At 35.7% G+C, this 23,503-nt stretch overlaps 4 protein-coding genes across 5 annotated transcripts; 1 reads left to right on the forward strand and 3 right to left on the reverse strand.

Annotated features, from left to right (window-relative positions):
- Window positions 1–650: 650 nt before the first annotated feature.
- LOC103947706 (protein N-lysine methyltransferase METTL21D) lies at window positions 651–5,399 on the reverse strand. Of its 2 annotated transcripts, none has more exons than XM_009358644.3 (10): window positions 5,243–5,399; window positions 4,946–5,040; window positions 4,703–4,769; window positions 4,354–4,419; window positions 3,412–3,505; window positions 3,164–3,274; window positions 2,469–2,569; window positions 1,760–1,834; window positions 1,576–1,668; window positions 651–1,261 (listed from the first exon to the last, which is right to left on the reverse strand). In XM_009358644.3, the coding sequence occupies exons 2-10, from the start codon at window positions 4,957–4,959 to the stop codon at window positions 878–880; spliced, it is 1,005 nt and encodes a 334-aa protein (XP_009356919.2). In that variant the 5' UTR covers window positions 4,960–5,040; window positions 5,243–5,399; the 3' UTR covers window positions 651–877. The 2 variants fall into 2 exon arrangements, with proteins under 2 accessions (XP_009356919.2, XP_009356921.2); XM_009358646.3 differs by lacking the exon at window positions 5,243–5,399 and adding an exon at window positions 5,191–5,236.
- A 544-nt stretch (window positions 5,400–5,943) lies between these two features.
- LOC103947708 lies at window positions 5,944–8,949 on the forward strand. Its single transcript, XM_009358652.3, has 4 exons — window positions 5,944–6,205; window positions 6,305–6,425; window positions 7,139–7,293; window positions 8,813–8,949. The coding sequence occupies exons 1-4, from the start codon at window positions 6,011–6,013 to the stop codon at window positions 8,834–8,836; spliced, it is 495 nt and encodes a 164-aa protein (XP_009356927.2). The 5' UTR covers window positions 5,944–6,010; the 3' UTR covers window positions 8,837–8,949.
- LOC103947707 (serine carboxypeptidase-like) lies at window positions 7,704–10,356 on the reverse strand. Its single transcript, XM_009358651.3, has 9 exons — window positions 9,966–10,356; window positions 9,684–9,852; window positions 9,481–9,600; window positions 9,090–9,233; window positions 8,848–8,998; window positions 8,633–8,724; window positions 8,265–8,523; window positions 8,030–8,163; window positions 7,704–7,933 (listed from the first exon to the last, which is right to left on the reverse strand). Exons 1-9 carry the CDS (start codon window positions 10,316–10,318, stop codon window positions 7,775–7,777), a joined length of 1,581 nt encoding a protein of 526 aa, XP_009356926.2. The 5' UTR covers window positions 10,319–10,356; the 3' UTR covers window positions 7,704–7,774.
- Window positions 10,357–13,850: 3,494 nt separating this feature from the next.
- LOC103947709 (vacuolar protein sorting-associated protein 24 homolog 1) lies at window positions 13,851–17,086 on the reverse strand. Its single transcript, XM_009358653.3, has 6 exons — window positions 16,799–17,086; window positions 16,560–16,636; window positions 15,975–16,077; window positions 15,012–15,133; window positions 14,380–14,571; window positions 13,851–14,281 (listed from the first exon to the last, which is right to left on the reverse strand). Exons 1-6 carry the CDS (start codon window positions 16,908–16,910, stop codon window positions 14,201–14,203), a joined length of 687 nt encoding a protein of 228 aa, XP_009356928.2. The 5' UTR covers window positions 16,911–17,086; the 3' UTR covers window positions 13,851–14,200.
- Between the last annotated feature and the right edge of the window lie 6,417 nt (window positions 17,087–23,503).

Genomic DNA, 23,503 nt, shown 5'->3' on the forward strand with positions numbered 1-23,503 from the left:
TTGACTCTGAAAAACTTCACCTCCCAACCACCTCCTACCACGCCGCTGCTACCCCTGACGCTCCTCCCTATAGTCGAGGAGGATTCTTGGAATTATGGTAAGACATTTCCACTTCAATCTTATGGGCTACATTAAATAGTTGCATTGGTAACAATTCTACTTGTTTTTATCTTCTGGACATCAAAGCACTACACCAATCAATCACTGAAGCTACTGTTGCCTATACTCGCCGCAATGCGAACTTTGTCACTCATCGCCTTGCACGGACTGGACTTTCTTTGAGCCAAAGCTGTAAATGGCATGGTTCTCCTCCAAGTTTTCTTATTGATCTACTTGTAGAAGAATGTGTTAGGTATTGATTCAAAAATTGTACACCATTTCTACTCTTTTTGATAAAAAGAAATCTACTATCGTCTCTTTAAAAAAATAAAGACATGGCACGATTCTAAAGGGGAGGTAACGCCGTAACACTACACCGGGGTTACGACGAAGTATGCTTAGTCCGTGCCCATTTCATCGTCCTGCTATAATGCTTGATCTTATTTGTCTTCCTGTTTATTCGAACTTTATGACCATGAAAAGTTGTTGATTTTACACACAAGTAACATCCGCATAGCCCAAATAAAGTTATCAAGCTACGAAACCGAATGTGAGGAATCCATCAAGATCATTGGCGATTGCACTGTATATAAAGCACAACACATTGCATATCTTTTTGGAGAATGGCATTCCACAAAAAAGAAGTGATTGAAGTACTAAACAGTATGTATCGACGTCTAAAATAACTAAAATTAAGGCAAGAAACTAGATGAGTATTTGAACCCAACAATCCAAGCAGCAAGGCATCGCATGACATCACAATGACCGAACCTCATAATTAGGTAATTTTGATGTCGTGAAGAAGGCGCGCAGCCATTGAACCATACCTTCTAGCTTCCCAATCAGTAAGTTTATCATTCTGAAGCCTTGTCATTGGCTCACAATCTTCCTCAACATTTTCATCGAGGGAACCAATGTCACCTTTTTCCTTACGGCTCTCAGCTTCATCAACTTTCTGATCGATTACATTAACTGCGTTTTCTTCACTTGTATTTGCTTCATCAACTTTCTGATCAATCACCTTATCCACTTCTTCTGCACCACCCTCCACTTCATCCTCATTCTGATCAATCACCTCAGCTGCGTTTTCTGCGTAACCCTCCGGAGGCTTTAATGTCATAATGTAAAGTTGAATATCTGGATGTTGGTAGGTACTGTCCATCTGCAGGAGTTCGAAACAAAAAACACCTTGTATTTAGGAAAATCAAACAAAGGTAAGAGTAAACCTTCTCCCAAGCTCAATCTCATATGTGGTGCATCATGAATGACACAAGACCCTGCAATAAGTTAGCCCCTAAGAATATCAATAATTCAATCCTTATACTAACATCAAATGTAATCAACGCCATAGCTCTTATTTGGATATTAACTACATGTCACAGGAACCAGGAATTTCACTTGCAAACCACATGCAGAAAATGTAAATACAGATAATTATTTGGATCTATATACTGTGTTAGAGAAACTAAGCTGTACCTTTGAATTTGGAACAGTTTTCACCTCGAAGTTTCTTTTCCACATTTGAAGCATTTGTTCATGGACACTTGTAGATCGAATCTCATACCCCATCTTCCCAAAATTGAAGCAAACCAGTGCATCAATAACAATGTTTAGAAAGTACAAATTAAAAAATAAATCTAAAACGTATGAAGTACCATACCAAAATTGTAGTTTTCGGCCCTGATAATGCATGTATTGTCTGCAACAATGGTTCCAACAGATTTTCTTTATAGACCTTAAATCCAACCAAGTAGAAAATAGATCAGTTAATACTAATTAACAATGTTAAAAGAGGAATATAACATCATACATGATGTTTTAAGGACCGATGTTATTCTGGAATCCCTAAGCAAACAAAAGGAAAATAGAAATGGGAGGAGGAAAGAAGACTTGGGTGATCAGATCCTAAAGCAAGTGCGTAAAATGAATTCGAGAATCAATATCAAGAAAGAGTGCGACTGAGTTACTCACATATGAAAGTTTTATTTTTCTTTCTAAAAAGAAGCCATTACTTAAATCCCTAAAAATAGAAGTTCAATCTGGATATCTGGGCATGATGCTCCGTTTCCATTATACTTGGGAAATGAAAGCTAAAAGAATGAAAAGATTTTACTCTTCATCTTGGTGAAAAGGACATGGTTTGGTCAACCAATTAACGGGTCATTTCTGTTTAAAACCTTCCGTACATTCAGGGACTCCAGCCTTACTCAGATGTAATTCATTACAAGCCCTTCACACTGAATACTAATGAAATCCAAAACTATCATATCATGATAAATACTAGAGATATAACTATTTGCCATTGTAGGTCCATAAACTACTGAAGAAATTTGAAGTTTCAATTTTCAGCTGCAACCAAACGAACTTACAACATCAGTTCCAATGATGTAGTCAAATGGTGGTTCAACAGCTCTTACATGATCATCATTTCCCCAGCTCAACTCTGCTGCCTGGATCGACCCAAATGAGTCTAAAAAAACATAGCTTACATGAGTTGCGAGCAAAAACCAAAAAGGGCAATTAAATTGACTAAACCAATCAAAACTTAAAAACAAAACCAATTGGCGCAGTTGGGAGTGTTGAAAGACTTATACTTCCTACATGGAACAGACTGGACATAAACAAAACATTTAATCGCATGCGAAGTCAGAAAACAATATTGGTCCAATTTACTGTAATTATCTTCCTAACTGCTCTACACCATATCAAATCTTAACATATAAATATGTTATGGTCTCCATCCCTCCCTCCCTTACACACAATCAATCAAGGCTGTTATGGTGCTTCTTTTGGTGAAATCTCTCAAAAACAACGAGTTCTAGCCCCATACCTCTTTTGATGGATACAAGTAGTATAACTACCCAAATTTTATTGATGTATGGGTAGCTCCAAGACTCAAAGTAATGCCCTCCGACAGCTAAATAGTTTACTAATTACCGCACTAGGGCACACCAAATGCATGTATATATATATAAATACACTCACATGCACGCGCACATTTATGAGAGCTAGTACATGCACAAAGGATTAAAAATTGTTCAGCAGATTCAAAGCAAACTAGAACCAGAATTCATCTGTGTGATCCTTGAAGTGTTCCGTTCAACATTTCTCATTAGCAATGGCAAAACCTCCACTTGATCTGTCGTAACCACATCACACCCCAGTAATGCCATGCCTGAAAGAGAAAAACCAGATAAAACAGATGAATAACACTTGAGAAAGAAAATTAAAATACCAAATTCAAGTGGGGAAAGCATACAAAATCATACAGATAAAATTTAACATAAACTTAATAAGAAAAAAAGAACTCACCAAACCCAGCTACTCCACAACCTGCTCCAAGTTCAATGACACGTTTTCCTTTCATTTTAGGTGGTGAGAACCTTCCCTTTCTGCAATTCTTTTCCTGAAATAACCAAAAATGTCACATTTACATTCATAAAGAAAAATCTGCCACGGAAGTACAGTATGTATGAACAAATGATGTGCTCAGGATCCAAAGAGAATCCAATACCTAACCAAAAGGGATAGGCTAACACCACTGACAGCATAAAAATCTATACGTAGAGCACAAAAATCATTTTATCAAGAGGGACAGAGTATCAAAATTTTCTGTCGACTCAGGAACGTAGCAGCCTTAGGGATTGCCGGCTCCTCTGAGAAATAATCTCCGGCTCTTCCCAGGAAAATGATGGCAACAACATAAACGAAGGGTCCATGTGGTTGCTCCCCCTTGTTAGTCAACAGAGCAGCTGGGGCATCTAAAGCCTCTTTCGATTAAAATACTTAATCGATAATTGTAGTCCCTTTGACCCAAAATGAAAGAGTTGAATAATCCTTTGATATTCCTAGTAACCAAAATGACGTTAAATAGCAGCTACTCAATAATATGTTTGTTGTTGGTTTTATCACTTTATCGTTTTTTCTGGTTTACAGAATCATTTAGAATAAAAATGGGAAGATCATTACCTAAACGCCTTGGTTGTTTTTCATTTCCTTTCATTTGATCAAATTCAAAATCATCAATGCATATTGCATAAACACATCTATTTTAAGTACGAACAGCCCTGATGTTCCTAAAATATCCAAATATTGCATTCAACAAGGTGCAAAGGCCTCAAACTTTAACAAAGTTTAAAATCAATCATAAAAAGTCACCTACACGCATTATATCCCATGCGTATTTTGCGAATTGTGGAAACCAAAATGATCGGAACTTGTACAAGAGTGTCTAGGGGGGATAACAGTCATTACCAGAAACTTGACAAAAACCAATGAGGCATCCCAAACTGTAGTTCCTAAATGCTTTGAATTGGGATCCTACGGAAAAGATAAAACATTCCACGGTCAGGGAAGATTTTATTAGGACATATATGATTACAAAGCCAGTAACTCATGAAACAGAACATAGGATACCTACAAGCCGTGGTAGACGGTAAATAGCAAAAATAATCATACAGAAAAGTACAGGGCGGATCCTTCCAAAAGCACTAACCTTAACAATTTCTGATTGCAAAGATCTTTCTTAGCGCGTAACAATAATCCGAAAAAAAAAAAAAAAAAAAAAAACAAACAAACGCAAAAAAGGGAGAAGAGAACAAACCTGAGCAAACTGTAAGTCATGGCCCAAAACTTCCAAACTCATTGTAAACGTGGTGGGCGAGTTTAATCTGCAGCACAAAATCTCACCACCTTTAACAAACAATTACGTTTCGGAAGGTTTGATTTTTCGAATTGCATAAGAATTTTGATTTTCTAATAACAAATCCAAAAATTTCAAAACTTTATATAAAAATGTAACAAGTACAAACAATTAAATAGTAAAGATTGCCCATAATATTAATACCTGTCAAGCTCCATTTGATTGCTACAATGTTCCCCAAGAAAATTGATATTCCACAGCTGAAAACCCTACTCAAATAAGCAAATTGAAGTGCCACCCTACCATAATATTCAAGAAAAAATTGAGCTTTTCAGTGTAATTAAGCAAGAACCTTTCCTTACATTAAACAAAAAAGAACAAAATTATCACTTTCAGTTCCAATTAGATAACTCTTAAACTCGATCTTAAACTCTTTTTGTACTTTGCACCTGAGGAATGAGAAAAAGAAGATCAAACTCAAAGTCCAAGTGAAGAAATTACCTGAAACTCAAGTGTCTTCCGAAACTCTGAATAAAGTGGACCGAACCGATGATTTTACCTTTTGAGTTTTGGGAAGACAAGGTTTAAAGAGAGGCGACAGTAGAACTGAACTAGAGAGGTGTACTTGGCTAAAAGCCCAATGCGGCTTCGACCCTGAACAATTTGAGGTCACATTTTTCAGGGCCATGATGGGTTTGGATTCTTTTTTTGTTGTCAAACGTTTTGGGTTTGGGCTTGGATTGCAAATGATTGCTAAAATTTTGATGCATTACCTATAGATTGTAAGAACCGTCACTGATGGTTCAGCGGTTAAGAATGAATTTCAAAGTTATATATTCTAGATTCAATTATTAGCATTGTTAAATTGCACGATGGTGATCAAGGAAGTTAAAATGGCTCTGTAAGTTTTTTCAACTTCTAAAATAGTGAATTACCTAGCTAAGCCACCAAATGGTGCCTCTTTCAAAGAAGAAGCTATACATTATTAAATTTTGCACCTTGTAAAAAGGCTCCCCTTTTGGAAAAAGGATTCTTGTAGGATTCTTTTGCTAAGGATCCATACAATCTTATAATCGTGTTCGTTCATTATATATTGTGCAGTTAAATTTCGTTAGATACTATTTATATTTAATTTTAAATTTTAAATCGTTTCTCATCATACAATGTACAATGAAGTACATGAACGTATAGTTGCAAGATCCTCCAGATCCCGAGTTTCTCACAACTTTATTTTGAGAAAAGCAGTGAAGTAGGTGAAGCCGTGAGTGAATGATGGAAGCCGATGAGCCAATGACGATGATCTGCACATTGCTAGCAATAGACAACACCACCGGCTTCTCCTACAGAGTCTGCTCCGTCTGCGAGCGGACTCTCCCCGACAACCCTTCTTCCCTCTGCAAGTTCTGCAGCGTCAATGCCTTCAACCCCCGCTTTCCACGCACCAAACGCCTCTTTCGCCTTCTCGTAACTCCCTACCCTTTTCTTGGAAGGCTGTTTGCCCATTTCAAAAGTGCTTTTCATTTCTGTTGATTCGTATTGGGTTTCTTTGGGTTGTTTTGGCAGATGTCAATAGCTTCAGATACAAAAGTGCTTAATGTGATATGCTTTGATAGGGCTGCCAAGGTTCTATTTGGTTGCTCTGCTGAGGAGTTTTTTGACTTCGCCAAGTTTCACCCTTTTGCTGGTAAATCTCCCTTTCCCACTTTAGATTTTCATACCCATAATCCCATTTATGTGAATTTTTGTGTGCTTTTACTGTTCAGGAATAAACACCACTTAAAATTCAATCTTTTGCTTTGACAATGCGATAAATCTATTTTAAGCTAATCTAATTACGTGGAGCCACTTAGTGCTACGGTCTAGTGCAAGTCCTCTTCACTGCTAAGTGAGAAATCATAGGTTTGATTCTCGTTAAAAGACGAATTTGAATCAAATTATTGTAGGCCACCTCTTTAGTATAGATGATATCGTTTGTTCAAAAAAAATTACTTGCAGGGGAATTCAAGCTTCGATGCCGTGTCCAACTGGCCTAAAGCTGACATTTGCCACTCAAAATTTGATCTTAATGTTCCCATTTTGACTGATGTTTTGATGCTTTCGTAGTCAATTGCAATGTGGTGTGCTTCTTTGGAGAAATACGAATGTAGTAAAATTTTCTTATGATCTAAAATTAATGCAACTTTTTTTAGCAGCCATATGCTTTTTGGTAGCTTTATTGTATTCTCCCATGGTTGAATTTTTAAGTTCATCTTCAAGAAATTTTCTTATTGATTATTTATGGAAACTTGCTTCGTTTTCAACTTGTACAATATGTCACCGTTTTCCAGTAATGGCATGCATTAATGGGTGGCTCGATTTTTTGCCTAATTTGTTTCTGTTTTGGGATGTTTTCTGCAGCTGTTAATGCTAGTAGAATTCTGGACGGAGAGATGTTTAAAATGACACTATCCAAACCAAAGAACGGGAATGCACAACATCTGCGAGCAGTTCAAGTTGTTCCATTGAGGTCTGGTTTTCAGCCAGCAATTGTGAGCTTGAGGGAATTGTATGGAGTAAGAAGCTCTTGACTGTTGTTTTCATCTACTGTATATTGCTGTGTGCTTGCAAATACAACTGATTGTCCTTTTTGTTTTCATCAATATTGAATTTCACTGCGTTCTCAAAGCACTTAACCTTTTTTTGAACACTTTAGGTATAGCACGCATTTATGCCCATATATCCGTGGGTGGTATTTTGATTCCCTGCCCTTATACTAGGAAAAACTAAGCCAACGGTACCAGTTAGGTGTGTTTGTCTAGCAATGATGCACGGACTCATGCCCTTTTTCATAGTTCTCCAAAGAATCACCTACCCAATTTTGCAATATATGGTTGTTAACTTTTAAAAGAATATGCTGGCTTTGCAATTACCAGATAAGTTGAACTTCCAAAAGACAAGAAACACTGTTGGAAAAGGTGAAATAGTCAAAGCAAACATGGTAACTATAGTTATGAACAAGTATTTCATAATTCTGCCTGCCCAACAGACACCGGGTTAGAAACCGCGTGGTGGCAGGCTAGGATTGAGGGTATCAGCTGGGGCAACTCTTTTGCCTGACTCGGCCACAGCCAGATTTCCTTGCATCCAGTTTGTAAGCATCTGTAATGCAGCTTCTGGTTGATCCATTGGAACCATGTGACCAGCATCATGAACCTGTTTTTGGTTACATACCAAATTTTCCGAAGTTACTATTTGTAACCAGATTGAGAGAGAGAGAGAGAGAGAGAGTTGAAAGAGGGAGAGAGAGACCTTGAGGAAAGCCAGAGGTCCATGGCTTTTTAGCAGTCCGGCATCTGCACCCGCAACCTTAAATGGAACAGTTTCTGCAGCTCCAAATGCTTTCTGACCAGACCATTCCATGGCATGAACCCACTTTGAATTCCCTGCAAAATAGAGAGACGTCATGATATGAAAATTATCGAAAGTACATTATCCTCTCTAATACATTGCAACACGAACTTTTTGCTGGAACAAAGAAGCTCACCAAGCCAATTGCAGATGAAATCGTACTCCCCAGCATATACAAGCAGCTTTATTCCATCTTCAAGAAGGGCAGGAATTCCCACTTCCAGATTTCTCATCCAGTCATTCTGCATAGCATCATATACCGTAGTGCTGCATGAAACAAATTCGATGTCCCCAACTCCTAGGGCATCCCTAACCAGTTGCTTGTTCAAGAATGTCTCCATGTTCGAGAAGTCATAGCAAAAGCTCCCTTCACATTTCTTCCTAATATCATAGTGCTGCATATATCCAAAATAAGGTAGATTCTCAGCATACTTGAACTCGTTTTTAGGTTTTTTTAGAACTTATAGCTCTGACGATGATAAATATTTTTGCGTTTTTTCTTACATTTGTATCACCAAGTCTATGCATTATCTGGTTAACTATGCTGTTGCAAATAGTAAATGAATTCTCACAAGCGTCTCCAGTCGTAGAGGCGGCTGACGGTTTGAAACATCAGAAAAGTACATGAGCCGGATAATCTTGTTCAAACAACCATTATATCTCATTTGATATCGTAATCAACAGGTATGTGAAGAACAGAAGAAATGAAGAGGAAATACCGCAAGTCTTAGCTGACTCTTCGCAGTCTGGAATTATCTGTGATATACTGTCGTAGTCAGGTTTTGTAATCAACTTCATTTCCAGTGCATAATCACTGTATGCCTTGTACTGGATTTCTGGATTGGTCAACCCATTCCCTATGGCGAAACCCTGTTTAACCGGAGGTGATAAACCGATCAGATCAGAACTACCATAGGAGATAAACCAAATGCAGTCAGCCTGTTGTAACTATTACAGATACCTTGAGGTTTATGTGAGTCCCTTCCTTTGCTTTGTTTCCTTTGTGAACCCGAGAAGCAAGCGCGGGAACGTAGTGCCCAGCATATGACTCTCCGGTAATGTAGAAATCATTTTTAGCAAATTGAGGATGTTGAGTGAAAAATTCCTGTCACCATGAAGAGAAGCTGGTAAATTCAAGGTCTCTAAGATTGATAAAGGAAAACTTCACTTGATTGAGTTGCAATGTTGATGAAGTGCCTTCGTATGTATTTATGAAGGCCATTTTTAATGACAGTTGTTCACACGTGCGCGAATGATTATCATGATTATCGTTCGTTGATGCATATGATGGATGATTTCGTATACATCAACGATGAGTGCATGTCTGTTTAACAGAAAGTAATCATTAGAACCTGAAGAAAGTCGTATAAATCGTTGCTAACGCCTTCTTCGTTGTGACGAATGTCATCCGAATTTGTACTATAGCTGAAACCAGTTCCAACGGGTTGGTCAACGAAAAGAATGTTCGATGCCTGCCAAACAAGAACTCGTTCAGAAACACAAACAAGCCATAAACGATAAGAAAAAACACCTCGGCCAAGGACCATTACAGTACCTTGTCCCAGCCGTAGTCATTCCAAGTGAGTGACAAGTTCTTTTGAATGCGGAAGGGACCATTTTCATAAAACAAAGCCAGTTCACTGCTGCATCCCGGCCCTCCAGTCAGCCATATCACAACAGGATTGTTCTTGTTGGTCCTCGATTCGAAAAATAAGTAGAACATCCTGCAAAAAATAATGCAATTCGAGTAAAATTCAGTCCAGAATTTCATAGTTTCCAGTTTCCCAAATCAAATGTGATTTGAAATACAGTTTAAGATCAACCCTTTTGCTCTTACCTTGCAGCGTTCGAGTGGGGAAGGCGGTAGTAGCCGGCGTGGTGACCAAGCTCTTTAACAGAAGGACCCAAAGCGGCGTCAAGAAAGGGCATTTGGAACTGCTTCTCGACAATCTTAGCACCAGCATCACTCTCAGCATCCAATAAAGGCCTGTGGGGTAAACTGTTGATATCATGCTTTGGGAACAAGTTGAGGGCTCTGATGAACTTCTCCGCTTGGCGTTTCGCGGAGAGGGTGGGGGAAGGCAAGTGAAGGCGGTCGCTGGCGGGGTTCGACGCAGATGATAAAAGTGGGAGGAGGAGGAGAAGGAAAAGAGAAGAGAGGGAAATGTGAGGGAAAGTAGGAGATGTCATTGTTGTTGGTTTGTTTCGTATGGGAAGAAAAGTGTGGGGTTTGGAGGGAATATATAGTGTTCGATGTAAACAAGAAGGAAAAAACAGAGAGTTGGCATGAAGGATGGACTCTGGAGTACGAAATGTCCAACCCTCAGTGGCGGAGGTAACGGCCTTTGAATTTATTATATTTTAAAAGAAAAATTGTTTTAAAAATAATAATAATAATTTTTCTAGGGTCACTTAGTATTACGATATAATAGTATTCATCTTCACTTGTAAGTGAGAGGTGTTAGGTTCGATGTTGAACCGTATTATTATGGCAGACTCATTGTAAGACTTAGCCTACTCTTTCACCTGATATTATTGTTTGTTGAAATAATAATAATTATAATAAATTTGCTGGTAAATCTTCATTTAATTGCGGTTAAAGAATGATCAAACAGCTAATTATTTTGTTTTTTTTGAGATTATTGCTTTAAAGGGAAGTAACTCTTAAACCTCTCAATTAAAATTCTAATGTTCTCTTTGTTTGTTGTTTTCATTATATCATGTTTAAATGAGATTGATTAGATGATACCTTGTTTTCATTATATTATGTTTAAATGAGATTGATTAGATGATACTTGATAAAAAAAAAAATTAATTAACAAATGACGAGATTTACAAAAATCATATATTTTATTATCTAACACTCGTCATAATAAGTCACTGTGAGTCAAAACTTAAAATTGACCTCGTTAGAAATATAAATATCGAAGTTATATTCATGTTAGCTGGACTTTATACATATTATCTTATAATGCTCATGTGTAATAGTTGAGAATTGAATAATTGATGGAGATTTAAGAAATCATCAGACCCCGTCAACGACGAAAGAAAGAAAAAGACAACAAAGAAAGAAAGAAAAAGACAACAAAGAAAGAAAGAAAAAGAAGGGGCTTTAAGACAAGGAAAGACTTAAAAAAAAGAAAATAGGAACTTAAGGACCAGCTGTCACGCGTTTTCCTTTAAGAAAAAAAAAAGTTTAAGCAGTTACTAACTCTGTTTGATACTTTACTTAAATATAATTTTTTAAACTCAAAAATAATTTTCAAGTTTTAGATCTTAAAAACTTATTTGGTAGGACTATTTTCAAAAGTTAAACTCAAGATTAACTAAAAAAATATAATTAATTCTCTAAAAACATAAATAAAATAAAAAATGTTTTTAGAATTTTTAAACTTAAACTCACTCTTTCATTTTCTCTCCCTCCTTCCCTCTCACTTCAAATCTATCTCTCTTTTTTCTTCTTTCTCTCCCCCCTTCTTTTTTTTTTTTTACTTTTTTCGTCTCTTCTCTAATTCGATCTTTTCAATCTCTTGGTTTTCTCACTCATTCCTCTCTATCTCTTCCAATCCTCTCACTTCTTTCTATCTCTTCCGATCCTCTCACTTCTTTCTCTTTCCTCCAATCATCTCATACTTTTTTTCCTCTTCTCTCCTTTTTCTCTCTCGACTTCCTCTTTTTGGATCTTTTTGTTTAGTTTAAATTGTATGATTTAAAAATTTTAAATCACATACCAAACAAGTTTTTTAGTCATAAAAAAAATTGTTTTCTATAAAAAATTTTAAGAAATGTTTTGAAAAATTATAAAATTTTTTAAATAAGATACGAAACAAGCCCTAAATTTTTTTTATCATTTTCAAAAGTATTCATTGAAAAATCATTTCTTAAGTATAGTTCTTTTTAAGATTAAAAAACTTATTTGATTTAAAATTTAAAATTATTTTTAAATCTTAGCAATTAAAGAAACAAGAAAGGGAGAGAGGGGAGAGAAGGGAGAGAGGACCGAAAGAAAGGGAGAGAGAGGAAAGAGAATGGAGAGAGATTTTGGAGTGAGAGACGATAGATACAAGGAAAGCTGAGGCTTGAGGAAAAGAATCGGGAGAGAGAGAGGGGAGAGAAATCAGAAAGGTAAGAAGAGAGGGGAGAGAGAAAGAAAGGATGGAGAGAGAGAGAGAGAGAGAGAGAGAGAGACGATAGATACATATTATCTCATAATGTTCATGTGTAATAATCATACTAAACAAAAATGATTGACTTGAGACTTAAAAAATGTTGCTGAATTAAAAAAAAAAACTAATGAAAAAGATTTAAAAACTTTGAATTTTAACGATAATGATAAAATAAAGAGTAAAGTGAATAGTACCAGATTTGACTTTTTAATGTAAAAATATGGTTTTTCGTTAAAATGAACGTTACCGCGGACTTTTTGTTAAAATTCTCTTAAAAAAACGAATTCAAGTTGCAAATCAAACAGACTATAAGTTTATGAATTGATATTCCGTGGACAACTACTTTGTTTTATACTTATTTTTTTCGCAAATACAATTTCGAATAGTTCTAATTTTACAAATGTGTGCTAAGCCTATTAATTATAAATTTGTTTCTTACAATAAAAAGTGGCTTTTTACCAAATTGTCGTACTTGCGTGTAAGGCATTGTTTGCCAGCACGCCAAAAATGTGTTTTCATAATATAATGATAAGAAAATTCTTTAAAATGCCCCAAATAGAAGGACGATGCTTTGAAGAAATTGTCATCCCAAATGTTGGAGTGGTTTTAAATAATGGTAATCTATTAAGAAGTCGACCAAAAAAAAAAACAACAAAAATTAGAAATAGCTAATTAAAGTAGATATGAGTTTAACAATTAGTACTACGGTCTGTTGGTATTCATCTTCACTCGTAAATGAGAAAGTCTTAGGTTCAAGTAACGAGAATGGCGAGTTTGCAACCAATTTAGTGTAAATAACTAGTTGTGATTGAGTCATTATGTGACTTAACCCAAATTCTCTCTCCCCAACAGAGTAAAACAGATGTGAGTTAAGCTAATTGGGTGATATAGTTTGTTAGCATACACTTGAGTTCGAACCCGCCTCTTTCCGTATATTAGAGTAGTTTAAAACATTTGCATTCTCAATAGAAATAACTAGATAAAATATTCATGGAATTAGTAATTTTTGCATGCGTACCAAATTGCAAGGGAAAGAGCCAAGTATTTTAGGCAGCAACATTTTATGCAAGAATTTAATTAATTATATGTTGACCAGTTGAAAAGGAAATGAATTTTGTTTTGCTGCATGATTGCTTAACATGATAGCGTGATTATTAAGGTGCATTTCCAGCTATGTCAGTTAAATCATGTGTTAAAGGAGAACATGATTTTTCCAATTTATTGGACGCTAAGTTTGACTCCGGAATCTGGAATATGGATCCAGCTTCTTGTGACAGCCAAGAGCCACGGCTTTTAAAATAAGTACTTCTGTCGAAGCACTATCCCAACCAAAATTCTCACCCAATTTGCTTTTACGACCAACTACTACGACCTAATTTGTCCATAAAGTCTCAAAAAGGAGAATTTGATAATGATAGGTGAAATCTGATACAACCACAAGTTGCTAAAGCTAAATGTGGTTATTGAAACGACAACATGTCCGTATGTTATGTCCAAAATTCATGCGTTATCATCACCTTATCGCCAAAGAACGGATAACATGTAAAAAGAACGGATGATGCATGCGTGCAATACTTTTCATGCGTAAATTGCAATCCGTTTTGAGTACAGATATTGAGCGAAAATACACGGAGAAAGTAGATCGAAGCTCCAGCCGCAGTTACCAAAGATAGAAAAACATACGCAACGCAATACACAGTGATACTAGTTTGGTTGCAAGTTTCACGAAATGAGTTGCATTTGAATATTGCACAATAACGGCTTACTTGTAAACTCTTTCGGAAGCTGCTTCAATTTAATATACAGCAGACGATACATCTCTGGTGTCCTCGGTCAGTGGTAAACACGGGCTTTACTGCAGAATCCGGTCAGATAAAGGAGAATGGCTGAAGGGCTTCAACTTATCTTATGACCTAACGTTTGCAAGCCGGGCCCTTATTTCTTCCAACTCTGCCTCATCATCGACACCCTCAGCTATGGCCTCTTCCTGCAGAAGCAAAATGATGTATCATATTGTTCGGCTTCTTTGAAAGGTATAAACTTATGACTGGAAATGGGACTTCATGATAGTCACGTCACACATACCTCCTGTCTAGCTTGTGCAGTAGCAGGTTGCTTCAACCTCTCCTTCCTGACCGCTTCTGGAAGCTGGGCAGCAGTCTCACCAGCTATAGAAGTCAAAACTTTGTCGACTTCTTCTTCTATTTCTTCTTCTATGTCCTCGGAGTCCAGTGCTGTGTCAAGACTATCATTCACCACCTCTTCAATTACTCCTGCCTACAAATAAACATTATAACCATTGCTTGTTGACCAAAATACCTTACGAGTTACGACGTTAAATAAACTATGGGAACAACTTAATGAAAAGCTAATTAAAGCAACAAACATAAGTGATGATAACATTTAATTCTTCCAGCAGGAAACATCTATATACAGTTGACAAACAAATAGATCTAACAGAGGCCATAATTTAAGAAAACTATTCTCCCAAAACCTATTATTTGCGGTTACATTTTCCCAAAACTTTTCATCTGGGACAAAAAGGGAGAAGAGGAAGAATATTTGGACAAATAACGAACTTCCAAATTCCAATGCAATTCTGTATACACATTATAGAAAAAATAATGTTGCTATGAGTATGATAAAACTGTGACAAACAAAACGAAAGACTGTCATGTTTGTGCTTCTGTGTAAGTGAAAGACAAATAACGGAGTACCTTGGTCATCTCCTTGCTAAATTCTTGCATCGTAACAGCCACTTCAGGAGCCTTCATGAGGTTATTGACAAGCTTCATAACCTCAGAACTCTTGGATAAATGCCCCACTGTACGGGCAATAGCTGCAGAATCAATGACAAACATAAAAATGATCAAACCAACCACCCATACTCATGTTAAACAAGGAAGCATTCGGAAGGTGGTGATTAATTAAGCATATCAACAACAACAACAACAATAAAGCCTTTTCCCACTAAGTGGGGTCGGCTATATGAATCCTAGAACGCCATTGCACTCGGTTCTGAGTCAATTAAGCATATTAACAAACGGAGAAAAAAGGAAAAGAGAAAAGACTCCAAGAATATATTATCAGAAACCATAACAAGACCAGACTGAGTCAGTCCATAAAACAAGAAACTGTAAATTATTAGTAATCATAACCACAATAATGAAAAAAAAAAAGTTTTCTCTTGCCACCCCCTCAATATAAAACACTAGTTTTACCAACACGTCCTAGCAGAACATTTAACTTTTCCTATACTAAAGATAGTTCATCTTCAAATTTGTTACAAGTTAACTTCACGTTATGTTTCCTGGTTGCTAGTCTAAGAATCACCTCCGATACGGAGGCCTAACTTCCCATTGTGTTGCAGGGTTGCGCTAGTCTAAGAATCATCTTCTCTAAGCAGGCATCCGTTGTCATTTCAATCCACTAGCACGTAACAACCTAAAGAGATTTCTAGTTTAAGACATGCAATGACATAAGTCTATAATATCACATACAGCTACTATGTTCAAGCTCTACAATAAGATTCCAGTTTTAAAATCCAAAATAAACTACGCTACTTAAACAGGTAAACATGCGATAACGGGAATCTGAGGTTATTACTAAAGCAGCACTTCCAATGGTGATGGAATGTATACAACCATACTGAACCATAAGCTTGCGTATTACAGACTTACCAACACTCTCCCCAAGGTGCATTGATATTGAATTCAGTTGTGCCCTATTTTCATGAAGACGGTTCACTGTCCTTCTAGATCTCACAATTTCTTTAGCAAGTGACTGAAATAATTAATACAGAGTAGATAACTGAATATACAGAAGGGAAGAAGGATGACCGCATGGAATGTCAAACAACAGCCGGTAATTAAACTAACAAACTAATCAAAGATAAGTTCTGTCAATTTATGAACTATCATACAACACAGAAACCGATCGCAGGGATCATAATAAATCGACAGCCACTCATCTCCCTTCATTAACAGTTAATAGCTATAAGTACAGAATGAAAAGTTCAGTTGTATAAGTTCACGGTCCGAGTAGAAAAAGCAGAGCAATATTATAATGGCTGGACTGGACATTTCTATCCCATTTCGATTTCGTTCAAATTAACCGCAACATGTATTCTGTAGAGCCTACTAATACTATGATTTGGTGTACATCAAAGGAAATTCACAGACGACAAACTCATCGAAACAAATTTGGAGAATTTGGAGTGCAAAGCCTTGGCTCAGAACCAAATTTAAAAGGGGAAAAAATAATACCTTTGCAGAACCCATGTCATTTCTCTTGGCAGCCTCTCTGATTGCTTTCTGCACACTTTTCTCTTCTCTTTGTATATCTGATGAAAACCCATTGCAGAACAATCAAAATTAAAACTACCCATTAATCCGATTTCCTGATCCATGAACCTAAACCATGATGGAAATCAACCCACAACCCAAAAGTTCGAAGAAAATTGAAAATTATGGTAAAAATTAGAGCTGGGTAAGTTAAAATTTACCTCGAATTTGTCGTTCGATGTTGCGGCACTCCTGGCGAAGCTTGCGCTGCCAATCTCTCAATTGCTGCTGTGGATTTGGCTTTGGCTTTATTATGTTCATCACCCTCTCCATATTTTTATTATTATTATTATTATAATTTTCGAATTTGAAAAGTTGGGGTTTCTGATTGCTGGTAAGGAACTAAATTCTGCGATGCTTTGCTTGATTTTGAAGCGAGGACGAGGAGGACGATGATCGAACTCAAAATTATTAAAATTAAATTGTGAAAAAGGAAAAAGGCAAAACTTATCTGGGTTTTTAAGCCCATACACCCTTAATATTCTTTGGGTCTGTCTGACCGGTTTAATATTAATTAGCGTGGATCAAGTGACTACAGCCCAAAATAATTTTGTAAACCCAAAGAAAGATTTTTTTATTTTTATTTTATTGGGGTATATGGAGATTATATTTAAAAGAGTATAACGTTTGCCATTTTAAAATTACACATTTTGCGGATGGTTTTATGATTATATAAATAAATTTTAAGACGGTGAGAGGTGGTGATGAGGATGATGTTGCGGTTGCAACGAGGATGGGGGATGGTGGCAACGGTGGTCAGGGTGGTGGGGTATGCGTTGTGGCATTGACGGAGGCAGTTAAGGACTACAGTAGTCTTAGGCTTACCCTCAATTAAAATATAAGATTAGTATTACACCTATTTCTATTGCTTTGCAACCCTTCTCAACAACTAAAACAAATTCAATCATAATCTATTTTTCATCTCATAGGTCCCATCTCAAAATTAAGTATATATTTTAAATGGTCATTTAGCACAAAGAGCGGTGCAATCCATATACTTTTTTTTACTTTTCACACATTCTTGTTAATTTATGTCATTTGATATTCAATTCATTCAATCCGGTGACCGCAAATTAAGAGGGTGTATGAAAGGCAAAAAGAGATGTGTGGATGGCACCATCCTCTCACAAATCAATAACATTAAATTAAAACCCATCATTCACTTTTAATTAAAAAAAATCGTCTTTCACTTATGCATGGGAAAAGTTTTTACTTGTTCTTATTGAATCTCATATATTCAGCCTTCGAAATCCCAAATTTATTGAATAAAGAACAAAAAGGTTTGTAATACTCTATTATTCACTATAAAACATCTGATTCTATTATATCCCACCTCTTTCTTGAGTTTTAGGGTTTGCAAAGATTTTCGTAATTCTCTCTATTGAGTTTAATAATTCTTTCAATCGTATAGATGACATCATGAAACGGTTTCATTGAAATTCGTCAAGAATAATTTTGATTACTATGAATAGATAAAATTATCTATGCATATGTTAGTTTTGACTATTTAACTATTTGGATAAATATTATGGTGTTTTGCAATAGTAATTTTATAACCACTACTATTCGTTTTTTCTTCTTCTATACTTGTTTGATGCCCCTTCTCACAAGAAATCCTGGCTCCGCCACTGCGTGATGGCAATAGTGGGGTGGGAAGGGTAACGGGGGTGGGAGTTTAGGCTCCAGGTCTATTGTCCCCTAAAAGTGTCATTTGTGTCTCCTTGCTAATATGTTGACACATGTCCTTTAACTTAACTTAAAATTTTACTCTGTTAACTTTATTTATTTAACATTTACAACAACAACAAAGCAATTTCCCACTAAGTGGGGGGTCGGCTATATGAATCCTAGAACGCCATTGCGTTCGGTTTTGTGTCACTTCTTCTATTAGATTCAAGTACTCTAAGTCCTTTATTTATTTAACATTTAAATTAAAAAAATCCAAAATAATCAGAAACTGTTGGGTTAACGAGGTGAGCAAACCCAAATAGGATTCTTCACTTTCTTTATGTGGCTGTTGAGTTGCCTGGGCGAACAAACTTCTCTGTTTAAGCTTCTAGGTAGACAATGAGATTAATGAAGACAAGTTTCTACGTCCCAACTGAACGGTGACCAAACTTTCTTTCCAAAGATATGAATCATGTATGGATCATATATTGTATTTTTCATTTTTCCTTAAGGACATGGCCGGAGAAGATAATTACAGTGAAGCCAATGAAATAGAAGCATATTAAAAGCCACTTTTGAATTATGAAATAGGTATTGACTTGAATTCTGTTATAGATTATGAAAACAAGGAAATAGTAGATTTGGAAAAAAATGATGTTTGGAAAGAATTAGTTCCAGTATTTGTCATTTTACAATGCATATGCTTATACCGTTGGCTTCAGTGTTCAAAAAAAGTAAAGCTCATAAAAATGAGGGTGGCAAGTTGATGGATAGATTGCTCTTTGGAAGGGCATGGTATAAAAAATAAAAAAAAAAAAAAAAAACCGTGATCCCAATGTTGAATCTCATTGCGCTAAAACAAGATTTGGATGTCAAGCAAGGATGCAAACCAGTTTGGTCGATTGACAAGAACTATAAGGTTATTGAATTTATTCCTAATCATACACATCCAACATCAAGTCCTAGTAAGACTCAGTTTTTTAGGTCACATAGGAACATGTCTCTTGCACAAAAAGTTGAAGCTGATATGGCTAAAAATTGCACCAAGGGAAAATGTTGAATTTATGTAAACAAGCTGGTGGTCGTCAAATCTTGGATTCATTCATGATGACTATAAGAACTCTTTGCGTTCCAAGTGAACAATAGAGATGAAGTGAGGTGATACAGGCGGAGTGTTGGAATATTTACAAAAAATGTAGTTGAATGATCCTAATTCCTTTTATGCTATAGAAGTGGATGAAGATGATTTGATTACTAATATCTTTCGGGTTGATTCAAGGATGATGGTGGATTATGATTATTTTGGTGATGTTGTATGTTTTGATACCACATATAGAAAAAAAATAAAGAAGGAATGCCTTTTGCAATGTTTGTTGGTATCAACAATCATAAACAAACGGTTGCATTTGGTGCTGCATTATTGTATGTGGAGACAGATGCAACTTTCAGTTGGTTATTTGATACTTTTGCCAAGGCTATTTATGGAAAAAAAAAAATATTCTAATTGATCAAGATGATTTAATGGCCAAATCATGGTTTGAGAAGTGCCCATAAACGTGTCATCATTTATGCATTTGACACATATACCAAAATGCAACCAAGCAACTTAAAAGTGTTTTTGAGAATTTTAATGATTTTGCCAAGGATTTTAGTGGTTGCATATACGGCCATAAGGACGAAGATGATTTTCTAGATGCTTGGAATAACATGCTGCAAACATATAACCTTACAGACGATAATTGGTTGAATCGATTGTTTGCCATAAAAGAGAAATAGGCATTAGTTTATGGGTGGCAAACTTTTTTGTGTTGATATTACTACTACTCAACGCAGTGAAAGTATGAACAGTGCTATTAAGAAGTATGTCAACCACAAATATGATTTGTTACGATTTGTTAAACATTTTGAAAGGCTAGTTGACGATCGTCGATATCAAGACTTGAGAGATGAATTTAAAGCAAGTCAAAGTTCTCATGCATTGTCATTTCCAATATAAATATTAAAGCATGCAACATGTATTTATACACTAGTAGTGCTTAAATGGTTTCAAAACAAGTTATGCAAAGCTCATAGTTGTGTCTTGAACTTCAATAGTGAGATTGGAAGCGTCGACAAATATGAAATCATCCCTCATATGAAGAATTGGCACTATATAGTCACATTTGACTTGACAGACAATACTGTATTATGTAGTTGTAAGAAGTATGATTTTGCAGAATTCTTGTGTGCACATGCTTTAAAGGTTCTTTCTGCAAGAAATATTACAAGCATCCAACTCAGTATGTCTTGGAGAGATGGATAAAAAATATCAAGTCTAGGAATGCAAAAGTTACTCTCAGTATCTCAAAATAAAGATAACCCAAAGGCGAACATTGTAAGGCGTTATAGAAAGCTATGTCAATTGCATATTCAATTAGCAACACGAGTAGCAGAGTCGTCGGAAGCATATGAAATTGCTATATCAAGACTAAACAAGACGTTGGGAGAGATTGATGCATGTTTAAAGGTGAAAGCAACTCAACAACCAACTCAAGTGAATGCATCTGAGCTCAATGAGACTATATGCATTGATGATAATGTCAATCAAGTTAGAGGAATCAAAACAAGGTAAAAAGTTGTTGGAAGTTCTAAGAGGCCAAGTAATGCTCTAGAAAAGGCCACAAAAAAGAAAAAGCCTCGAAATAAGGAACTAAAATGTTCAACTGTGGACTCCGTTGTCGGTTTACACAAATAACTCTACCTCATACTCTCATATTGCAATCAGTATGTAGCCTTTTGATATGTGGATTCATTGAAACTTACGGTTTTGAACATTTATTTTACTTTCATTTAGTGATGACTTCCATCTAATTTTGGACGGTTATATAAATTTAGGTTGGTTAGCCCAATTTATGCCTGGACAACCATGTGATTTTTCACAGGTATATAGGTTCACTTATACTTCTACAAGCTTGCACTTATTTTCATAAATATATTGTTGACTTATACACTTTTTTTTTTCACTTCTGTTTATATGTATATTAGCAATACTATTTTAGGGATCCAGAATGCTACAAGTAGTTATCTACACTGTCCAACTAGCATGATAAATTTATTGCAGGTAACTCTTTTGTAATTGGTTAACACTTTCTTCTTTTTCCATTTATAATTTCTTTTTTGAAGGAGTAATTTTATGTCATTATATATGCATATAGGCGCATATACAATTACCAACAACGAAGGATTAGGCTTTGATGAGCTCTCAAATGACAAGCACCACGAAGACACATGATAATGATACGAAAGTGCAAGATGCTATGAGAAGAGTGCTCAAGGAATTTACTCTGTTTTTTTGGACTAAAGCTTCAATTAATACTTTTTATTAAAGATCCATCTTATTTAGTTTGATGTTTGAAAAGTAGTGACTATCAGTTCTTTTGATTTGCTAATGACTCATAAAATTATTTAATTGAAAAGAATGAATTTTACTTTGTTTTTAGAGTGAAATTTGTTTGACATGAAGCACCTGCAAGAGCTTTCTTCTAGTCACAAATAAGTTCTTGCATTTAAAGGACATATATAGCACTATAGTTTTGGTTTTGTATAACTCAGTCACCTCAACTATGAATGATGATTTCATATTTGTTATAATCTCACTCGCCTCAAACTGAAATATAGAGCACTACAGTTCTAGTTTTGTATGCAATGAAAAATGGAGCTTTGTATTTTCTGCACGAGAATAGCAACAGCAACATACACACAATCGATAATTACTAAAGCCCTCAGTTCGCCTACTAAACTCTTTACCTAGTAAGCAGTAGTCCCACTGCTTCGAATCATTTTTGTCTTCATTAATCCTTAACTGCTAGAATCATTTTTGTCTTAATTAATCCTTGTTCACTTTGGAAGCTCAACAACCATGGAAAGAAAGTGAAGAATTCTATTTTAGATATGGCTTTTCATATGCTTCACTGAGATTATCTTTTCCGTCCACGTCCTTAAGGAAAAATGAAAAATTCAACATATAAGAGTCAAATTTATATATAAATATTTCAGCAATAAAATTATGAATGGTTCAATATGTGTGTGTGTGTGTGTGTGTGAAATCTTAAAAGGAAGAGATCCCCATTTTTTTTTATAAAAATGGGGATTAGTTGTGGGGTCCACACTACCACCTCATAGATCATCCTTGCAAAATATTAGTCAAATTGGAAATGTTTAAGACATCTAATTGGGTTTAAAAAAAAAAAACGAATACTTTGTTATATAAGAAACAATGAAATTTTATCTTGATAATTAAATAGGTAAATGGTTTCGGATTGAATTGAATTTTTGCAAGGATGATCTATGAATTGAGACTTATAAAATAGACTGTTAGTATTGTTGAAGACATGAAGTTCGATGTGGAGTGAGCCCCACACTTAATCCCCATTTTTTGGAAAAAAAAAAAATGGGAATCCCTTTGCATGAAGGGCCTACATACATACATACATACATACATACATACATACATACATACATATATATATATATATATGTATATTAGCAAGGAGACACAAATGAGACACATTCTAGGGGACAACAAACCTAGAGCGGGGAGTTTATGGGTAAAGTTAATCAAATCTGAACAATATTAATTAACAACATATACCATTCAGAACTTGATGAAAAGATCTCACCCTTTCATTTCTTTTTATTTTTACTTCTGAAAATACTGCAACTGTTCAATGGTTCAAATAGACCGTTCTGATGACTCGAACATCCATGGAGATTAGAGAAATTGAAAGTTAGATAGACTAATTTTTCAGTATGTACATTTATTCAAAGCTTTTTTTTGGCCAAAATTATAAAATTCATTAATAAAGAAGGCAGTCCAAAAGAAACAATTAAAAGTATAGTCCAACACAATAGAAAATACAAAGAACAGGAACAGAAAGACCATATGCCAAAACAAGAGAAAGACCACAGCAAACTCCAACTTAAAACCTAGATCTAAAAAAAGAAAAATACCACCTCTTCCAAGCTAGTTGCAACACCTTCACAACGCCAACACTATCAAGAAGACAAATTAAGGAACCAAATGAATGAACGGAAAATAGGGTGGCCAAGCTCGCCGCACAATAAGCGCTCCCATAATCCCACCAGATAGAGCAAAAAGCATTTTAAAAACCGTCAAATGCTAGAGCACTCATCCGAAAGAGAATCCTGGATGAACCATC

Source organism: the organism of the source record quoted next, unplaced genomic scaffold (genome assembly GCF_019419815.1).
Source record: "Pyrus x bretschneideri cultivar Hongxiangsu unplaced genomic scaffold, Pyrus_bretschneideri_v1 Contig29, whole genome shotgun sequence".
Taxonomy (NCBI): Eukaryota; Viridiplantae; Streptophyta; class Magnoliopsida; order Rosales; family Rosaceae; genus Pyrus; species Pyrus x bretschneideri.